The sequence below is a fragment of the Cibotium barometz genome, chromosome 64 (assembly GCF_041138505.1).
Source record: "Cibotium barometz isolate CiBa-2024 chromosome 64, ASM4113850v1, whole genome shotgun sequence".
NCBI classification, from domain to species: Eukaryota; Viridiplantae; Streptophyta; class Polypodiopsida; order Cyatheales; family Cibotiaceae; genus Cibotium; species Cibotium barometz.
This window is the reverse complement of record NC_141109.1, coordinates 24,379,775-24,401,810: the sequence shown is the minus strand read 5'-3', so window position 1 is coordinate 24,401,810 and position 22,036 is coordinate 24,379,775. Positions and strand designations below refer to the sequence as shown.

The 22,036-nt window shown below is 43.6% G+C and overlaps 1 protein-coding gene across 5 annotated transcripts in view; it reads right to left on the bottom strand.

The window, feature by feature from the left end:
• The window catches only part of LOC147603449 (GDSL esterase/lipase WDL1-like), a 42,645-nt gene extending 24,909 nt beyond the window's left edge, over positions 1–17,736 (bottom strand). The window contains exons 1-6 of one of the 5 annotated variants that reach the window (XM_086796673.1): positions 17,418–17,733; positions 17,109–17,186; positions 5,308–5,457; positions 4,991–5,067; positions 4,430–4,597; positions 3,648–4,305 (exon numbers count right to left, since the gene is read on the bottom strand). In XM_086796673.1, the coding sequence (XP_086652799.1) occupies positions 4,266–4,305; positions 4,430–4,597; positions 4,991–5,067; positions 5,308–5,457; positions 17,109–17,186; positions 17,418–17,528 (624 nt within the window). In that variant the 5' untranslated portion in view covers positions 17,529–17,733 and the 3' untranslated portion in view covers positions 3,648–4,265. Of the gene's footprint in view, positions 1–3,647; positions 4,306–4,429; positions 4,598–4,990; positions 5,068–5,307; positions 5,458–17,108; positions 17,187–17,417 lie in introns of those variants that run through there. The other 4 variants (XM_086796674.1, XM_086796671.1, XM_086796669.1 and 1 more) reach the window with 4 other exon arrangements.
• Between the last annotated feature and the right edge of the window lie 4,300 nt (positions 17,737–22,036).

Here is a 22,036-nt window from a genome sequence, read left to right as displayed (position 1 = left end):
TTAGCTCTTTTCTACACGCTGCAGCTTTGACACGACTGGGAGAGATTCGCGAGCGGGAGCAAAGGCTGAGACGCAGCCTTGCTTCGCTACAGCGCCTTCAGGAGCAGCAGCCTGCATGTGAGTGGGTGGCGTCCCAGCTGAGCCAGGCACGCCAGGAGGTTAGAGAGGCAGAGGAGCAGAGACATGAGTTTTACTATCGTCGTCAGGCCTCTCAGTGGACGCAGCTTGGTGATAGAGTGACTGGGGAATTTTTTGAGATCACTGGACCCCGTCATGCGCGAGCAGGGGTTCGCCAGCTTGGTAGACCGGATGGATCGATAGCTACTGAGCTCGGGGAGATCAGAGCCATTGCCACTGCCTTTTATCGTGACTTGCTTTCAGCGGAGCCAGCCACTGAGGATCGAGATGTATGCAGACAGACTGTGTGGGCCCATGTGCAGAGGAGGGTCACAGACCATATGCGCACAGTTCTAGGTGCGCCTCTGTCAGAGATTGAGCTTGCCGAGGCCTTGAGGGTCCTGCCGCGACATAGTTGCCCAGGGGAGGACGGATTGACGCCGGCCTTTTTTATGCGCTATTGGGACCTTTTGGGGCCAGGCCTCCGCAGGGGCTTTCAGCATGTTTTGGACACTGGGGTGATGCCGCAGAGCTTTTCAGAGGGCTTGATCTATCTTATCCCCAAGGGGGAGGGAGTATCGGATGACATTCGGCATTGGAGGCCTATTACGATCCTCAATACTGTATACAAGGTCTTGGCAAAGGCCTTGAGTTTGAGGATCCAGCCCTTCCTGGGGGAGTTGATTCATGCTACTCAGACAGGATTTGTCAAGGAGCGCAGTATCCTTGACAACATCTTTACTTTCTGGGAGGCGACGGCCCGAGCTAGGTTTCTTGGCGAGGACTTGGTCGTGATGCTTCTCGATTTTGAGAAGGCATACGATAGAGTTGATTGGGGATTCTTAGAGGGCACTATGCTACGCCTGGGCTTTGAGCCAGGATGGATCAGAGGGGTGGCAGCTTTGTATTCCACAGCTCGCAGCCAGGTGCTGATTGCAGGAGGTCGGGGGCCGAGTTTTGAGCTGACCAGATCAGTCCGTCAGGGGTGTCCTCTCGCCCCTTTCCTTTTTCTCTTCTTTGCGGAGGCTATGAGTATGTATTTGACGGCAGAGGAGGTTGGTTTGAGAGGACTTCAGCTCCCAGTCCGGGGGGAGGATTTGCTTGATGCTGAGTTTGCAGACGACACGGGCTTATTTTTGCATGGCCAAGAGGCCAATCTTATTCGGGCAGAGCAGTCGCTCCAGGTTTTTAGTGCAGCTTCGGGAGCATTGATCAATTGGCGCAAGACAGTGGCCTTTTGGATCAGTAGTGCTCCCACTCCGGCATGGAGTCCGGACCCCGGTTTTAGATGGATTCCTCCCGGCACAGCAGTGCGGTATTTGGGATGCCAGATTGGCCTCGATTTGTCACCTGAGCAGCAGATTGCCCCGCTTCTTCTGAGCATTCGGAAGAAGCTATTGTATTGGAGTACAGCTCGACTATCCTTGGCTGGAAGGGTGGTGGTGGCAAATCAGGTGCTGTTAGCGACTATGTGGTACATTACGTCTTGCTGGATTTTCTCGAGCTCTTGCATCAGCCAGGTACAGAGGCTGATCAGGAACTTTCTGTGGTCTGGGCGGGACGGTCAGCCAGCTCGGGCAAAGGTTGCATGGGCAGTTATTACACTTCCGCTGGCTCAGGGCGGTTTGGGAATTATAGATCCAGTCGATCAGAGTAGAGCCTTATTGGGGAAGCTTATTGTTCGGGGGTTGCTTCCAGGCGCTGAGCCTTGGAAAGAGCTCCTCTTGCAGCGACTGCAGGCCCGGGCGCCTCCTGCAGGGGGTACTTGGGCACCAGAGATTCGCTGGATATTCATAGAGATGAGGAGGACAGGCCTCAGTAGAGGATGGGAGGACAGATTTGCTTTGAGTATCCTGAGAGCTTGGGAGCTGCTGAGACCGGGGCTCTCTCAGCGGCCTCCGTCTTGTGTTGAGGAGCGGGCCAGGCAACCGCTCATCTGGAGCCCAGCGGTTCGTACAGAGCAGGGTCATATGCTGGGTTCTCGGCCTCGTCTAGCCTGGGGACCTTTAGCGGCAGGCCCAGCTCGTAGTTTTGGAGACTGGCAGGCTTTCTGCAGTCTACCAGAGGAGACCCAGGTGGAGAGGCTGAGTCACTTCAGAGGGGGGTTGATTATGAGGGATGATATTCAGGAGGCACTTACAGAGGAGTGGTTCACACCTCTCGAGCCAGTGGCCCCACGGTGGATGGGTGCCTTCACACAGTTGGAGATCCTGATTGCTGTCAGAGCTAGCACTGAGGATGGCAGATGCCTCTATTATGAGATTCAGGATGAGGGCCGACTCCAGAGAGTGGAGGTGGAGTCGCCTTTGGTTGCAGAGTGCACCTTTCAGAGGATTCGGGTAGTGGCTGCCGCTTCTCGGAAGTGGCATATTGACCCCGACCCTGCTGACGTGCTCCCGGATTGGCGTATATGGGCATATGCAGCGCGCCCCTTGGCCCGGCAACAGTGGGACCTCGGAGAGTACGAGTGGCATGATCCTTATGCATCCCTTGAGGCCACAGAGATCACATTTTTCCAGTACAGTGTTCGGCTGGGACGGCATATTTTGACGGCGAGGAGGACGGTTACTCCAGCGGCAGCGGGGCATTGGCGATTGCAGGGACTATCACAGGAGTTCCTGGAGGATTTCTGGGCTCGGCTCTGGGCTAGTCGACAGGCCCGCAGGATCTCGGCTTTTCAGTGGCTGGTCGCCCACAGGGGCTCAGCAGTTGGCACTTGGCTTGTTTACAGCGGTCTTCCGGCGGCCTGCGTCAGATGCGGCCACCCTATGGAGACACAGAGACATTGCCTTTGGGACTGCCCTCAGGCACAGCAGATTTGGCTGCGGATGCTGCGTATTCTGGCCCCCCTCTCTCCAGAGGGTATGTTTACGTGGGGTGCCGCTGCTTGGTCGACTTCGTCAGGGCCTGCTATGGGCTATGAGATGGAGCAGGGCAGTCAGGCCATCAGATTTATTAGGGGCCAGCCTCGCCTGGTTCCGGCACCGGATTTCTCGTCCGCCAGCTGGACACAGGAGAGGGATTTACGATGGGAGCTCCTCAGCAGCCTCACCATCTGGTTCACCTGGAGGGCCCGGTGCTTTACGGCCTTTGAGGGGAGATTAGAGCCACCAGCAGAGACTGTTCGGGGGATTTGGCAGGAGTTGATCCACACCCTGCGAGGACAGTATGACCGCATCCGGGGAGACTCGGATGAGGCGATTTTACGGCGCCAGGCCTTTCATACCACTTGGCGATGTGGCCCTTTCTACACCCTACACACGGGATCCCCCCGTTGGCACTACAGGCCACCTGTTTGGCTCTACAGTCCTTTAGGCTGATGCTTGTATTTTGCAGCACCTAGGGAGAGTCTCCCGGGCTGCCATGATGTATTCACTGCTCTTCTCTCTGTTAGGAGCAGGAGAGATCTCTTTTGTAGCCCTACGGGCGTTTTTTATATAACTAATGAAAGGATCTTTTCTCGGAAAAAAAAAAACTATGATTCTCGGTCCAAAAAAATGATTGGCTAAAATAAAACCGTAGCAAATCACAAAGCTTTTATCTTCGTAATAATGAAAAGATACAATGTCATATCATAAACATGAAACCCTAGACCCAACCCTAACTTTGAGTTCTCACTAGAAGTACTAGATTTCACCACAGTAATCTGAGCTAGTATGCTCCCCCAAGTATAAATGAGGCCCATAAGTAGATACAACCAATGAGGATATACCCTAAGTCCAAAGTGGTTGAATAATTCAAAAAGGAGATGTGACTTAATCCTCAGATTTTCCTGCATCTACTTCACTGCTAGATTGTCTTCTCTAGGACAATAGATCAACTTCACTTCACCTCCTTCAGCGCTAGCAGGTGCCAGGCACTAAAACGAGTAATCATTTGTGGAGGGATGTGAACACATAGAGAGGGTTTTTCGGAAGAGGGTGGGCTTCTTGAACTTAGCATGCATCATGAATTGCGCCACATTTTGCAGTCACCTATGGACCCAGACACACACAAAGAGGAGGTCGTGGTGGTGAAGACACCAGTAGATCGATAGAGGGGATGGTTTCTCTCAATTGTTAAGCGAGGAGAGAGGTATGGGAGAAAGTTTTTGTGCCATGATGGATGACTCAAGAGTTTCATCAGCACCCCAACAGCCTGCAGTTTACTTAGGCAGATGGTAACAGCTCACAAAACTCTCCTGAAGCGCTAGAAAACACCAAAAGAATTGTTTTGCTTCAAAACAAGCTATCAAAATATTGTGAAAGAATTTTAGCCAAAGGTGAACATAATGTATTCTGAGCAATTTGAGATGCAAAAAACACATGCTAACCTTGTCATGCACCCCTGCCAGTTCTCTTCCCTGTGTATGGCAATCCAAAGGTTGACCACTTCCACATCTACCTCTTTAGCAACTGCAACACAGGCCTCTGCGTACTCTCCAGCAATCTTGTCTGTTCGATCAAGAACTCTATCACCAATCGGGTAGTCCCATCCAAATCTAGAGGACCAAATGATTCCCATAATTAGTACTCAGCTAGCTGGTGGGCGAAATTCCCATTGGCAAAGTATTCCTTCTTGACTCCATTGCATGTGCAAAAGAAACATGTGCATCAGAAGGATGATGGCAGTGGGCTTGCACTATGGAGCATCATTAGTATCACAACCCACATGACTTAGTCATACCCAAGTCCGAGTGGTAAACCAGCTCTTTCTCTTACACTTTCACGTATCAGACCACACAGGGCCACCATTATACTCAAGATGGCAGCAGTCTCAAAAGAACATCATAATAAGGCTCCTTGGCAGGGGGGGTGGGGACCTACTGCTGGCAGTACATAATATTGAAAAAAATCTCTAAACGGACATGCATAACTGGTCTATGTTCAAATACCTGTTATGTTGCAAGCGTCGTTCTTCATCTATCGGTGGGGCTGTCACCAAAATAACACGAGTCTCCTTTGAAAGTCCCTATAAAAAGTATTGACTTTGTCCAGATAAAATGAAATATAATCCCTCACGATAAACACAAAATGGTGCGAATCAAAGTGAGTTTTCATCATAGGCTTGAAAGAATGGCTAATCTAATGACGATACAGTGTACATGTTATTGCTATGCATTCAGAAGCTTTGGATACACCCATGCGCACATGTGTGTGTTTGTGTGGGGGAGGGGGGGTCATATGAACTAATTGCAAAATGATTTACCACCTTTAAGTACGTGGCAATGTGCCGAAGGTTGTCTTTGTACTCGTTCAAGGGAACGTGCAGCGCCATACCACTTGGATATGGTAGCCGTGCATCATTTGCACCAAAAAATACAGCAACAAGCGCTGGATGTGTTGAGGAGTCCTGGAAAAGCTAAATAAATTAGATTATTGAGATGAAATCCTTTACAAAATCATTACAACCTCAACTTCAAATGTCAATCCATTAAGTAAAGATCATGTGACTCTCTCCTTGTCTTATTTGATAAGGGTCATAAAGGGGGGATAAGGCTTTTTAAAGATCCCAACAGACTGTAATTTCCCTTTTTCATTGTCCTTTGATGATATCCTTAGCTTTCTCAAATTCAATGGCTCCGAAAGACAAAGCATAGGGCTCAGGTATAGCAACACAGCATGGCAGATTTAAAGGGCCAATTTCCTTCATGTGATAAGAGTAATCCTTCTTTTTGTAACCAGCTACTACAAAGTATCAAGTGAGGCATTGTGTACGCTCTTAGAGAAATTCAGGACAAAATTCAAGAAAGCTCTGCCATAGAGCATGGCGTATGGCCCATGATAGTATCTTCATATCCACTCCTCATGGTATATAAAATGAGAACTCTTATAGTGATGCACAAACTCATGAATTCAGGTCCATCAATGTGAGCTGCATATCGTGCATTTCTGAATGGGATATAAGGTCATGGCATTCATTTCTTAAAAAATACCCTCACCAAAAGCACAATCACTTTATTTTTTCTTTTTTCATGCTTTCCCATAGTGGTTACAACTTACATTTGCATGTTCTTCGCAACTTACGGGCAACTTGTGTCAGTGTCATATGCATCCCGCACTTAGATGCCACATGGACATTCGCATTCAATAAGCATGACGGTAAGCTGATCCTTCTGCTTTGCATTCCAGGATTCATAAGTTTGAGAATTGTCGGGAAGTCCAGTATGGAGAAAGTAGTGTTAGCTAACTGTCACTTGTCTGGTGCTAGTATTTTTCGTGGCAAAATTGGTGCGGGCACTGTCACCATTTCTGGAATTTACAGGATTCACCAACATTTATCACTATGTTACAGATTGATGAGGATTTATGGGCTTTTGGACAAGCTTTGGGAATGGGAGATTATCCAAAAATGGGATCCATGAGCACCCGAGAATAGGACTCAAGCTTTGGATTATGCGGGGCGTGTGCCTAATAGGTCCTTGGATTGACCGGAAGGACAGTTATGTGAAAAACAGATAAAAAACAAGTTATTTGTGCGTGTTCACATCTTTGTTAAAAGGGTGGACAAGTTTTACTATAAGGCCAGCCAATTTATTAATTGGGCCTCTCGTGTGAGTAACTAATTTCACATTTACCATTATTTTAGACACTCGGAAACCTTGGACAATTCACACATTATGGTTGAGCGTTAGCTTATTATAATTGGGACAAATAAAAGCGTGAAGACAAAAGCGAGCAAAGAAAAGCGTAAAGAATAGAAAAAACACTAAAGCAAATAGAAAAAAATGCAAAAGACTGTTTCAAGTGTTCTCCTGGGTGAAGAAAGAAGACACTATTGTGTGGAATTAACTAGAGTAACTGGAATTTTGTGCGTTCGGTGCAATTCGGACGTATTTCAAGACCCATTTTGGCTCTGCAAATTTCAGCAGGCACTTTGTGAAAGTGTCGATTTTGACTGTGTATGCCCAATTTCTGGTTCAATGCAAAGTTACAACAAAAATTTGATTACAGAATAGCTTATGCAAAGAATTTGAGATCTCCAAGTTGTTGTTGGATGTATGTTCGTGTGACTGCTCCATATACAATTGCAGTATAACACATATGTAGTACCGCTATGTTGAAGATTGCAAGTTCTTTTCTTTTTTCGGAAAAAAAGATTCTTCTATTAGTTATCGAGAAAACTGCCACAGTCGCTACATATACAAACTCGTCCTTAAATGTGAAACGAGAGTCAAGATGCATAAAAGGGGAGAATGCTCCTCCTCTGGTTGGCCCCTCTAGGAGGAGAAGGTTGGACTCCACTCGCGGAGTGAGGGTGCCTTCAATGGCTTCGTTGCATCGAGCTCTCCATATGTGCCGCACAGCTATATTGCTATAAATCTCCCATCTGTGACAAGAACCTGGTGACCAATGACCTGTGGGTGGAGCTAGGACTGGCACTGTAGAAATGCGAAGGTGAGAGACCTGAAGGGCTAGTCCCTCACCTTCCTCCTTATATGGCGTGACAACTGTGGCCTCAGTGACCCAAGCAACTCTGCCCCACGTAATAATATAGGTGGGGGCCCGATCCATAGTGAAAATACGTAGGATCCTCTGCCAAACCTGTTGACCTTCGGGAAATCCCAAAGACAATGACACTGAGACTCCTGGGGATGGCCACATCTCGGACATAATTCTGGTCTACCCCCAATGGCCAACCACGTGCCAACTGCCAAGCTCCTATATGTACCACTTGCCACATGAAAAGGGTAATCTTGCGTGTTCGAAAACTATCCCACTACCACTTCCAAAAATCTGGGAGAGTGTGTGGCGGAGGCCTTGGGACCACCAATGTCTTGCTGTTGTGCTGGAGTGTCCACTACCTTTGACATTTGGATCTTGTGACCCAGCCATGTAGTGTAAGCAAAAAAGGAGGTGCCAGGCATCTCCTCACTGTCCTCTGGATCTTGCCATGTCTACTCTCCCAGGTCCCATTGGAGACTTGTGAGAGGCTAGCCCTCCCAAATCCGTAACCGCCAAAGTCTCTCTCTAACCACCTTGGCCGGTGGAGGGTCGATGTGCCATTCATGTGTGTGAATATCAATCACCCTCCCCCTCTGCAAGGTGCATCCCTTGAAATCCTCTAAGGGAGTCTTTGCTCTCTCCAATCTGCCATGAAGCCCAATAGAAAAGGTGAGTAAGGCAGAGCTAGCATCCGAACCCTGAATTGCCGGGGGTATATCATGCTTGGTGAACACTCCCAACCACTGCAGGGGAGGAGGGTCCGGTATCAGGGCTAGCCACTCTGGGGGGATGGCAAGAGTCGATGTCAATAGAAATCAGGGGGGATCAGCCCGTTCCAGCCCTAGTGATGTGTTGAGCGAGGCTGTCTTATCTTCAGTGAGATTTCTTATTCATTTGCAAGTGTATTCAATCTAGAATTGGTACATTTTGGGTGCCTGTGTCGTTACACCTTCAACCATTCTCTCACTTCAAAAAAGTACACGGTGTTGGATGTAAATAAGACACCATTAACCTTGTAGCTAGGGTCAGCTTGTGACTACTAACAACCATTGGTCTAGATTATTTAGCTTAGTAGCTGAATAATACAATGGCCTAAGCTGAAGTTGTCTTGGTGGGGCTCTTTACTTTTCACCATCGGTAAGCATGTTACCTTATTTGGATTTCCAAACCCTAGTAGTAGTGTTTGCAAGATAAATTCTTGGATGGTTTACATCAAACAAAGGAAAGTACTTGTATGGTGGCCACGGAGGATTGTGGAAAACGGGGTTTGCTTATGACAATTCTCTTCTTTTATGGATTCACAAGGACGCGAATCTAAAAGAAGAGGGGGATAATGTTACGTCCTGAACTAGGTAGGGTTAGTTAGCTCGGGGTTTCGGCGTACACCTAAGCCCTAGGTCAGGGTTTAGTAGAGTGTGCCTGAATGACCACGCTCAGTCAAGGTGCTAGCTGAGGTGTGAATTGACCTTGAGTCAAGATAGTAACCTATGGGCTAGGTATGGCAAGTTGGCAACTTACTAATAATGTAAGAGACATAATAGCAAGTCACGGTATTAGCAGGTCCCTTGATATATAAGTGACTATAGGGGTCAATAGTAGAACAAGGAGGTAGCCACGCGGCAGGGAGAGGCCTACCCCGACGTGCAGGACCTCTAGGCCAGAGTATGCTACAAACACGCAAGTAGTCTGGTGGTATGGGACACCAGGTCGTGGCTATCTGACTCATGGCAGTTCGGACCTCGGGCTCGGTGAGTGGCTCCTAAACGGAGCCTATGGCTGCTGGGTGGTGAGCCGCTAGCCACAATCCTTCGCGGTCATGGATTTGTTGATCTGACGTGCGCTTTGAGTTACCCTTACGGGGCTGTTTGGGGACCTATTTCTTATTTGTCTCCTTTGTTGGTATTATGGCTTAATCGCAGGTCATGCAGCATGAGGGGCTTTACAATAACTGATATAGGTTTAATTACGTACCTCCTAGGGATCCCCTTCCACCCTTCCCCATGGCTGCCAATCTTGGTAATCCCACCTTTAGTAACAATGTTGGAGGCCCAACCAACCCTCCTGGCCTGGAACCCCTTTCCACAGTGTTGGGCTGGGTAAATGTCAAGCTTTCCACCTTCAAAGGATCCACCGCTGAAGAAGTAGATGACCACATCCGGCGGTTCATTTCTATGTGCAAGAGCCGAGGTCTTGACCGGGAGGATGCCTTCTTGGTATTTTTCCCGTCCACTTTGGAAGGCTACAAACAAATGGTTTAGCTGGCCAGTTCTTAACAAAACCACTTTGTGAACTGCGCCACCTTGAGGGAAACCTTCCTCCACACCTTCACTGCCTTCTCCAAGAGGTAGGGAAATTGCAACTATTGACGTGGACCACAAAACTCAAAACTCATGACACAGACCACAATGATGTTCGCCTACCGGATTACCTTGGCGATTTCATGGTGCTTCAATGGGTGACACAAGCCTTGCCTCGGACCATGCAGCAGAAGATTCAGTCGGCCGAAGCCAACCACCTTGTTGGAGTTCCCGGAGATAACGTCCCAACTAGAAAATGCACGCCTCTCCAAACCCCGCCTCAACAACTCCTAACCCTACCCACTATGCCACTGCTTCTCTCGCTGCCCCACCAACCTTCCACATTGTCACCCACCCCCCCCCCTCCCTCTCCCCCTTTTGCCAACCTACTCCTCGGGTGACCTACCTTCCACCACTCATTCCCAACCCCCCTCTTGCACACCAGCCACTATGGACCATCCGGCTCACCCTCCCCCACCTTGTGGTCGCCTCATCCACTGTTAACACATGTGGGGAGTATGGCCACTACCAAAGTCGATGCCCCCATTCCCAAAGGTGCACCACCCTACAGGAACTGCCCAAAATCTAAGAATAATTACACCCGAGATTGCCCCAGAACAACGGGCATCCACTTCAATCAACTTACCTTCCAAACAGGTCCAGCCACCCACTTGGTCTCAATAGGAGCCCCAATGTCCACTTGCTCTATTGTACACAACCCTTCATCCTCCACCCTTGGTGTTCCCCCACACCCATACCAATCATTCGAGTGGATCCAACACAGCCACAGTGGTCACTCATTCCTAGAACAGGACCATGCCAAAAGAACTAGCCAATCCAGGGGATGAGCACAATGATACCAATCTCCCACTTTCCCATAGAGTCATAGACCCATCCTTCTCGCAAGCCTTCAACCTTTCCTCTGTATCAAACAAGCCACCTACCTCTCCCTTGCAATCCAAACCACAACTTCCACCCTTCTCCGTGGAAGATCTACTAAAAGAGAGCAAGATGGCAGTGAACCCCTTTGAACTTCTACAATTAAGCGCCAATGTCCGGCAACACCTCAGTGCACTCTTGGAGCAGCTTGATGGTAAGCACCGAATTCTAGGGTGGGTAGTTCCATAGTGATGGGTCCCCACTTCCTACAAGTTGCATGGGTATCAATCCTACCGGATCCCGCCTATCTCTGGAGATTAATGGCACCCCTCTTTTTGGGGAAATTGTTGATGGTGGCTCTGGGGTAAACCTAATGCCAGAAATCACACTCCCTGCAGTGGATCTCCAAGTAACGAGACTAGCCAATTTCCGTGTCCGGATGGCCGACCACCGGGGGATGACCCCCATAGGCCTAGTTGAAGGAATCGCCGTAGTGATCCAGGGAGTCCCACTCTTGCTTGACTTTGTGGTGATCCAGTTGCCTGAGACTTACTCATTACTAATTAGACGCCCGTGGCTCAAAACTATAGGAGTACTACATGACTGGGCTCTGACCGTTTGTGGATTCCCTAAGAGCGTGGATCACATGCGCTGAAATCGGAAGACGGCCTAGACCAAGGGATCCGTGGTACCACAGCCTCTTTTCCAACCCCTCAAACAACCACACCTTGGCCCACATCTAAAGAAGACCTTGTCCTCCATGGTGGTGAGTCAGAACTTCTTGATTGGCTCCAGGCAATGGAAGGCCTAGCATCCTACACGGTGGACATCATAGAGGTATTGAATCGACCAATTCTCAGTCTGTTACATGGAGCTCCTAAACGCAAAACACGAGTGATTAGTACAAGTCCGACTCCCATGAATCCATGCTAGTCCTTCACAATACCGACCTATGATCTACTACATGCATAGCCAGAGAGTCTTGGTCGAACTTTGACCAATAGTGAGGTTATAACAACAATAACCCATGTTTTACTTATATATTGTCCACTCCTGCTATAAATAACTATCTTATTATAAATAGCCACTACACATGGATTTATTAATAATAACCTTAGCCACCCGTATTAGCCTACTCTCTCCTAATCCCAAGCCCCTAACCCTACAAGATTAGGCTACTAATCCCGAGGTATGTAACATACTTCCCCTCCTCAGACATTTCCACTCTTGGAAACAAAATCCTACTAAGAAAGAAAATTTGAAAACCTATGGGAAATTCAAACTCCATTTGACAACTGACTCCATAATCTGTTCACCATTCATGCACTTTCCACTCATAACTCTGTTATGGGAACCGACTAAATCTGCAGTCATTGTTCCTACAAGTATCTTAGTGGAACTAAAAATAGATCAACTCGAACCAGAGTCCCGAGAAACACAACAATCCCTCAATCCAAATCCTGAGGAATTGGATAATCTGACATCACAGAGACAATTGTCATAGCCAATCAAATTACCTATTCTATCAAGATTGGTAATTCCTCATACCTAGGGGATAGTTAAAAAAATACCTTCCCTCTTTTGAACCACAGAACTATCAAATATCTAAACACTCTTGTCATAAATGACCTCTATAAGTGTTCCTATCAAGACCGTATCCAAGCTAGAACACCCATGATATAACTCTCCTACTATACCATATTCTCTGTCACATGCACAGCTGTGGAATTAGCTGTACAACAAGTCAATTCTTTCCAAGAATACACCTAGAACTACATCTTCAAGTTCTGATTTTGTTACGACCCTGTGTTTTTCCCTCTCAACAACAAGCAGGTGGGCACGGGCACGGGCACGGGATGGACAGTGTGAACAAGCATCAGTTTGGATATAAAAATGAAACCCATATATGGTGGCCAGCCCAAGTGTGAAAGGGGACAAAAGGGATTTTAAAGTTTATAAGGTTTAATAACCTTTGAAAGCTTAAAAATAATATTATTTGGAAGCATTTTTGCTATAAATCTGTTTTTGCTATAAATCTTGCTTTCTGGAAAGCGAACTGAATCGCTTCTTTATAAAAGGCGAAGGGTGGCAGGATTCCAAAGGACGTGGTGTGGTGTGGTGTGGCGCATCACCATGGTGATCACAGGCTGACTCTCTCTCTCTCTCTCTCTCTCTTGCTTGGATGTATGCGGGCTGGACTGGCAGCAACAGGTGCTTTTCTCTCTCTCTCTCTCTCTCTCTCTCTCTCTCTCTCTCTCTCTCTCTCTCTCTCTCTTCGCAACTGTTGGGCTACAGGACAGGAGGCAAGTTGGACGGCACGAAGGCTGTGATTGAGGCGGCGAGATGTGGCTCGCGTGAGGCTGTGCTTTTCCAAATCTGTCTCTCTCTACCTGTGTGTGGCGATGGCCCCGGGCAACAGCAAAGCTGATCGCAAGGCCGCTCTGGATGTGGCGACATGGATGTTTAACGTAAGCACTTCCGTGGGTATCATCATGGTCAACAAGCAGCTCATGGCTGTCCATGGCTTCAGTTTCGCCACCACATTGACAAGGTTTCACTTTGGCATGACGACACTTATGACTTTTGCTCTTCGCTGGCTCGGTTATGTTCAGCGCTCAAGTTCGCTCTATGTGCTACTCCATCGTCAGTATGAATGTCAGCCAGATCAAGAGATAGTGGAAACTATAGGGACTCGTGTGTGAGAGGTTGAGGCGTGGCTCTTGAAGCAACCGCTGAGCAAGAAAGAGGACATGTGAACTTCTTGTTGATGGCTGAGAGCTGCTTGGCTTATGGAACAATTTGGAAACAGGAAGAAAGCATTGTATTTTGCGGAAAGTTTTCATCATGTGACAGCTGAGCTATTTGGCTAAGAACGTAGGCATGAGGCTGAGCCTTCGGGGACACGTGGATGGGCTCATGGAAGAGACGGGCTGTGGTCCTATTCGTGCTAGTGAGCGCAGCACTTCTTCTCTTTGTCTTGAGTTCCTGTGTATCTGGCTGGTTTGAAGTGCTCTCTTTCTAAGACACGTCCTCTATCTTTCTCTCACTGGGTTTTTGGCAAACGTGCTTGGATGGTATATCTGTCATGGAAACAAGACATTGGTTTTCGAGAGGAAACAGGACTTTGGTATCGAGGAAACGGGCCTAGGGTTTATGGGATACATGTCTTTGGTTTATCGGATACAGGTCTTTGGTTTCATGTGGAAAGCATGTCTCTAGATTCATGTGAACAGGTTGTAGTTTTCTTGAGGTTACATGCAAGTTGTGACTATAGGGAAGGACATGTGGTTTGGTACAGCCCTACTGCTGTTTGGGAAAGGGTTTGTGGGATCCATGATGGAGAAGACCTTTTCAAGCAGGGAGGTGTTGTCCAAGTGTGCCTTCTCTATGGAATGCTTTGCTGTAATAACGAGAGTTCTTATTTGGAAGTCCTGGGTGAAAGCTTGGAGGGATCCTATTGGTAGAAGATTCTACGAGTTGTAATATGTACTCAAATTTTGATCAAGTAAAGAAATACCGCAAGGGGCGCCATTGCGTTTTGGGGCCAATCGCTGTCCATGTACTATTTGCAGGAGCATTCTAGCTCCCCCTTTTTGTTTCCTTTTCCAGGTCCCCATGGGTGATGAAGTGTTTTGTGTGCGAGTGTTTGTTTCACCGCCTGCCAGATTTCTGAAGGCCGGTTTCAGATTCTCAAGAGAAACTTGGGTTGACACCCATACCAAACATAACCTGGTCAGTATGATCATAGGTAGATCCTGACCAATCAAATGATCTCTCAACGCTCAACATTTGCAATGTTCCACCAGAACTGATGTATCCTCTTTGTTGCCTGACAGAGTGAGAACAATCATGAGTAGGAACCTATGTCACTACTTGATGTATCCAGACTTTAAGTCCCAACTCAGACTACCGTGTCAAGGTAATCAAGATACAAGCAAAATTTACCAACATCAACACTCTCTATTGGAAAGGGGTCAAACTAGTATAATCCCACCAGACAATACCTCGCTACACAATTCTGGATAATAGCCATAAAAGCTGATAATCTGGACATCTGTGCATGGCCCATAAACCGTAAATGTGTCACGTCAAAGGTGTGGCTGATGAACTGGACATCTACCATATCAATAGTGCTCTCACCCCATGAACTAGGCATCCAACAATCCTGAGTTCTGGATAATCATCCCTTCAGAAGCTAAAACATCTGCCTCGACGGAACCTTGTAATCCTACACATGTGATACATCCTAGCATCCCATACCACTAGAACATACCCCATATACGTCTTACAATCCATCACTCCTCAGCTTGCAAGTCTTCCGAAAGATTCCCTAAGGTTGCTAGCAATCTCTTTCGAAATACAAACTGAACCTTCTCGAGAGAAAAAATACATTCGAGAAGCTACTGATTTCAATATCAGCAAAACCAAATAGGAATATAGATGTATCCAGAAACCCTGCATGTAGCGGATTCTAGCATCCCATACCAGCAAGATACACTCCATACAAGACCCCCTTTAGACATAAAATTAAGTCAAGAGTGATCAATTCCTTCCCAATCTTGCTTTGACACAACCAAACTCCCACCTGAAGGATATTGACTTTCAGGTTAGCCCACCACATGAATCTACCCTATACGATATACCCACTTACTTCCTCCCATAATTCTAGGGCTACCATAAATATATAACACTCATCTGTGGAAATCTACCCCAAATAGAGATCATGAGGTCATTAAGTGTAGAACACCCATCCGACAATCCTACCTCAAGTAGAACTATCTCTATAGTGACTCACTAGCCCAAATCATACCTACATAAGGTTGGCCAGATCTTGATTATGCTACCACATGTAAACCCTATGAACCTGAGTTCAAAACTCGGGAGGTAGTCTCAGTGAATGCTACCTTTTACCCAAAATAGTTTCGTTTCTCGAAAGAAACCATAAATCCCATATGAAGTTGCTAATCTCTCCCAAGGAACCAACCATAATGCCCAGCTTCATCTTTGTATCTGCACACTAAAAGAAACTCAAGCTCCATCCAGAAGATAAAATTGCCGGATAATCAAGTTCAATCCAAGAACCCCTCAGGCAATAAGTGATAGCCTCTCTCATCTCGACCGAGATGAAACAAAGGTGCTTCCAAAATGCACCCTAAGAAAACCTGCTAGCACTACAACATGCAAGAACACAACAAATTCCATCCAAAATTTGCTATAATCATGGACTAAAGTACGTACATGAGCCAAAGGTGTTTGGAAAATCAAGTATAGGTCATACTATCAATGCTATGTATATCACACATTTGCATATCATGCCTCCCTTGGGTACCATCTCTAGTACTAAAACCTAGTACCGTTCCAACTCTGTAAGATAAACATAAATCTAGGTCTATAAAGGGATCTCTACTCTACAAAACCCAAATCTGCACATTCCAAAAGCATCACTAGTGAACCTAGTGCACCTCAAGGAAAAAATACCTAGCACAACAGCCCATCTTCACCATGCTGACGATAGTAAAGTTAAACTAACTATCCAAAAATAACTACCCACATGAAGCTAAACTGAATTCCCATCTTAAAGCCAAAAACTCTTTGTCAAAAGATGGCTGAATAAACCGTCCCTCAAATCTTACCCTAGCTATGGATACATCCATATCCATGCCATCAAAATATATGCTTCACCTTACAAATGAGTACAGGACATCTAATTTATATGCTTGAACTATTGTAGCATAAGTATGTGAGAATTATTAAGCGTATACTCATTGAAGCTTTGTGTAAGGGGATATCACACCCAACTCACGCCCGATAAGGAGATTTCACCTGCCTGCTGCCCCTCATAGATGGGGCATCTTTCTTCTCCAATGCCAGCCTGTCTGATTGGTGGTGGACATCTCTGTAAAAACCCTATGTCTAGCTGGCAACTGTTTGTGAGAAAACTAAATAAATTGCTAATAATCATTCTCAAGACTGAGGGCCTTTGGACAATTGACATTAAGTTGAGACCACCCTGACCCGGAAACCTTGCCCAACCACCAGCACCAAGGGCATACAAGTGTGTAAACATACTAAGGCTTGCTTCAAAGGAGGATCTCCACCTACTTTGGTTTGAAATCTCCCTTTTGTATATTTTTTCATACTTAATAGAAGTCTCTTCTCCAGGAAAAAGAAAAAAAGAGAAAAAAAAAAGGAGGGTTTTGGGCATTGCAATACTGTATAAATTGGTTAAAACAACTTTGTGAATTGATTAAACCAAATGTGTACATATCTTTGTAATAGCAAGTGATAGATTTTGACAAGTCAAATTGTCAAACAAAAGAAAAATAAAAACAGAAGGGGGACCAAACTATAATCACCTTCAGATTAAAATTCAACAAGAGTAGGGATAAACCTTGGGAAAGAGCTCCTCTAGAACAGTTAAAGCACGCCTTGTATTCCATCCTGTGAAGCCCCTCACTATGATGTTTGCCTGAGGGCAAAACCCGAAGATGGGAATTCAATTTGACCCAGCACATATTTCCAAAAACAGTAATAACAATAATAATAACTGTGCTTCACCTGGTAACAGATTGGATGAGAACGGAAATTCCTTTTTTTTTTTTTTTTAGGAGAAATCGCCCATTACAGATTTGATAAAAAGACGAAATGGGCGATCAGGAAATTTCAAAAATACCTCGAGAAGGATTGAGTAATTTAATACCTTGTCTTTATATACATTGGCGAGGCCAGAGCCCCATCCACCAGGCAGGATTGACCATTCTGTCATGGAAGCCCCGAACAGCACAAAAGTGGGTTTTCTTTGTTCACCCATGTGTGTGTGTGTGTGTGTGTGTGTCTCAAATTGAAATGAAAGGGTTTGCTGCAGCTATTTATGAAGTGCGGAAAAGATCTTCTCTGCAAGCACGAGTGTTGTGTGGAAAAGTAGTGCAATAAAAGAGACTGGGTGGTACGTATCCTCCCCCATGCAATTAGTCCCTTCCTTGCCTTAGGAACCAAAACCTTTAATGCATTTCGAGAGGGGCCTTTTCCTGGTCAATAGACTAATCCTTTGAACAATAGTTATATATATATATATATATTTCCAGACAAACTTTACAACCAGTGGTTTACCCTTGCCCCCCTTTACAAATCCTTGTTAAGTAGACTACATATTAAATTCCACCTTTCATCTTCCAACACAAAAGAGGACTACTCCCAAGAAATTTGATATCCTGATCGTATACATGCTTCAATCATAGCTTCAGTTGTGCACTCTTTGGGAGGTTGTCTCTCCAATACATCACCTTCTGTCCACACTTTTACTACTTGCCTTGTTCCCACAGGGTTTTCAATAAATGCAACATAGGTGTAGGCAGTTTGCTTCTCTGTTAGATACCACCTCTTTGTTTTTGGCACAAACTTCAATGGTTTTGTTTTCACATCCAGCCTTGTATAACCCTGAAACATAAAAAGAACCTGTTAGGTTTACCTAGTATGCGTGAGAGTCTCCCTAGTTGATATAAAGGTCAAGCTATGCTAATTTGCAGGGCCTGAATTAGCTGTGCCATCTCATCCTTATTCAGCTTGTTCACATAAGACACATACCAACACATGTATATACATTTATACATCAACTCTATCACATCTACCCCAAGAATGGTTTCTTTATGAAAAACTATGCAATTTCTGGTATTCCATATCTCCCACAAGCAGCACAACCTGATTATGTTGAAGATCAAGTCAGCAGTCCCATCAAGGGCTACCCATCTTCCTAAGATCCAGCCCCCCCACAAATTTTGTTACAATAATCTACATTCACCTCACTTTTCCTTAACTCCTTGTACAAGTCTCTGGTTGGCCCTTTATTGTTACATGTATATATTTTATCATATTTTTTATGCATAATAATTGTAAAAAAATATGCTTGATTTAATGTGTGCAAAAATCAGCTTTATGGAATGTGCGAATGTGCACAAGGTTATTTTATGAGTTATTTTTGTTGGCTACGTGCCAAATGTTTGTACAAATTATTTATGCACACTCGTGCATGGCGCTGCTATATTTCTAGCACATATGCTAGAAGAGTTTTGATTATTTACACTTAGTATGTGGTGTTTGAGCTATTTTTGTAAAAAGAAAGCTTGTAGAGTAAGCTTGGGCTAAAATAGCCATGTAACCTATTTTTTATGGAATAAAATCTATAAAAATACTCAAGCAGGGATGCTTTTGGCACACGCTTGGAGGGGGAGGCAATTGGGACGCAATCCAGTGATCTCTTGCATCTGTATTTTTCTATTGGCATGGCCCCCCAAGGTCCCATGTACTTTCCTGTTTCATTTATCCAATTTTACACCATTATACCAGACCTAATCTTTAACCCAGCAGAATTCATCAAAAGTTGTGTATATCCAACCCTTCTGTACCTCATCAAAAGTTGTGTATATCCAACTCTTCTGTACCTCATCAAAAGTTGTGTATATCCAACCCTTCTGTACCTCATCTAGTATTTGCCTAACCAATTTCCCTTCCCTTGAAGAAAGTCCAAACTCCTCTTCTAGCTGCTCAAATTCTTTCCATTCCACTGACCAATCCCAGCAATCTGCCAGCCTTCTTAGCCCTTTGTTATTCAATTTCTTTGTAAGATTCCTCCCTCCAGCTTTTGAGGTGTGCAGGTGTAAGAACCTTTCCCCTTCTGATCTTATAATTATTGAAATAAAAGAAAGATCCTGTTTTACCCTGTTTTGGCCTGGAGAGAGAAAATGTCTAGAGGGAGGTAATTCAAAATTGAGATATTTTTGGATATAAAAATCCTCCTAGTGTCTAAAATAATTTTCGCTGAAACAAAAATTCAAAAAGAACTTTCCAATGTGCAATTGGAATTAATTATAAATAGGTATAAAGGACCTTAGCCTAAGGGTCCAGATTTTTGGATTATGGTCCAATTTAGGTTTCTATGGACCAATAAGATTAATCCAAATGTAGGGAGGAGATAAATTGAAGAATAAAATAAAACCCTCCCCAAAAATGAGTAAATGCTCACATAAGATGAAGAGTGGACTAAGGACCAAAGAAAAGAATTAAAAAACTCAATTTTAACACCTTAGTGTAGGGATCTCCCCTCATGAAGTAGGCGTCTTTTTCTCATCATTACCCCTAATTTTTAATCAATAAAATGAGATATTTTCATCTCTCCTATTTCAAAACTAGATCCAAAAAGTAAGCTGAACCTGACCCAAAAATGGTCAAAAATTGACCAAACTGATCTGGAAAACTCTAGAATCAATTTGCTTGGTTAGAGGCTCACTTTTTCCTATAAATAGAAGCCTCCCCCTTTGTAAAACCTTAATGGTGTTTATGCACTGTTACTCTGCTCCTGTCTTGAGCCATTTACATTGAATTTTTTGATAATTCAATTGTTTTTGGCCTAATCCTCTCCTAAGTGAATTGGTGGCCACTCTAGCTTCAAACAAGAGTAGAACCCTCAATCCCTCAAGCCAAAGGAGAGCTTACAAGCTCCATGTAAGCTAATTTTCTTACTTGTTTAATGAAGAATCTATGGTTTTCTTAATTTTTATGTTTTGCAGATGTTGAATTAAATTAGAATGCTATGCCTTTAATAAAAAGGCCACCCCCTTCTCCTCTTTACATTCCAACCTTTCTCAATCCTAGAAAGATTAACTAAGGGATTAATTAAACTCTTCTTATCGTTTACTCTCTTGAATTTAGAAAATTGTGTAGATTAGAGTTCTATAAATCTAATTTAGGTTAATTTAAGTTAAATAAAGATTGATAAAAATCAGAAATGGTCAGCCATACAAAGGAGGTTATGGAAAAATTTTCCAGAATTTTGTGGAAAAGGAAGTTTGTTTTTATGTTATTCCAAAAGAGTAATTACCACCATTTTTGCATCTAAAAGAAATATTCTAATTACTCCATGTACATATTCACCTATGAATATGCATGGATGTCACTGATATTAATTATTAAAATTGATTTTTATGCATAGAAAGCTTTATGCATAAAGGATTTTTTTTATTACAAAAGTGTTATTCTCATTAAATTTGATTTTTACCCATAGAAAGATGCATAAAGGAAATTTTTTAATTATAAAGTTTTATTCTCATTAAATTTGATTTTTATGCATAGAAAGATGCATAAAGAAAATTTTTTATTACAAAAGTGTTATTCTCATTAAAATTGATTCTATGCATAAAAAGATGCATAAAGGAAAAAACTTTATTTCAAAAGTGTTATTCTCATTAAATTTGATTTTTATGCATAAAAATATGCATAAAGAAAATTCTTTTATTACAAAAGTGTTATTCTCATTAAATTTGATTTTTATGCATAGAAAGATGCATTAAGGAATTTTTTTATTACAAAAGTGTTATTCTCATTAAATTTGATTTTTATGCATAGAAAGATGCATAAAGGAAATTTTTTTTATTACAAAAGTGTAATTCTTATTAAATTTGATTTTTATGCATAAAAAGATGCATAAAGAAAATTTTTTATATTATAAAAGCGTTATTTTTATAAAAATTAATTTTTATGCATAAATAGATACATAAAAATTCTTTTTATTTTAAAAGTATTATTCCTATTAAATTTTATTTTATGCATAAAAGGATTTTTTTTATAAAAGAGTTATTCCCATTGAAGTTGATTTTTATGCATAAATAGATGCATAAAGAATTTTTATATCAAAATTAGAATTCTCTTAAATTCTATGTTTAAATTCTATGAGTATTTGATAAATGAATAATTAAATATTCTAAGAGAAAAATTTCTATTGTTATTCACACGGATTGTAAAAAGAGAATTCAAGAAATCTATCGAGATCGCAATATTCAGATAAATGATTAATCTATTCCTCATTGGAATTCGTTAACTAATTTAGAAATCAATTAAGTGAATATTCAAAGAAAGAAATTCAGTAAAATAGTAACTGAATTATCAAACCTTTTTAAGAAAGATAGATCAAGAAAAATCTTATCTGACACAAACCTTGAATCAGACTATAACCAAGATCAAACTCTTTCGTCAGTTTTGAGGAAAGAAGGTGTGACCAGTTTAGAAAAATACACTCAAAACCCCCGCCAAATCTGAAACTAAGTTTAAAACCCTTCGAATTGATCTGTGGATCAAGGTTATAAAATTCGAGGAATTCTGGTATGAAATTTAGAATTCTAATCAAGAAGTTTTGGGGATACTCATTCAAGAAATACTCCTTGTATTCAAAAGAAAATCAAACCATTTGCATAGAAATGAGATATAACGTGAATAGATGTGATGAGATGTCATGTGAATCAGATAGAATTAATGAATGGATGGATGTGA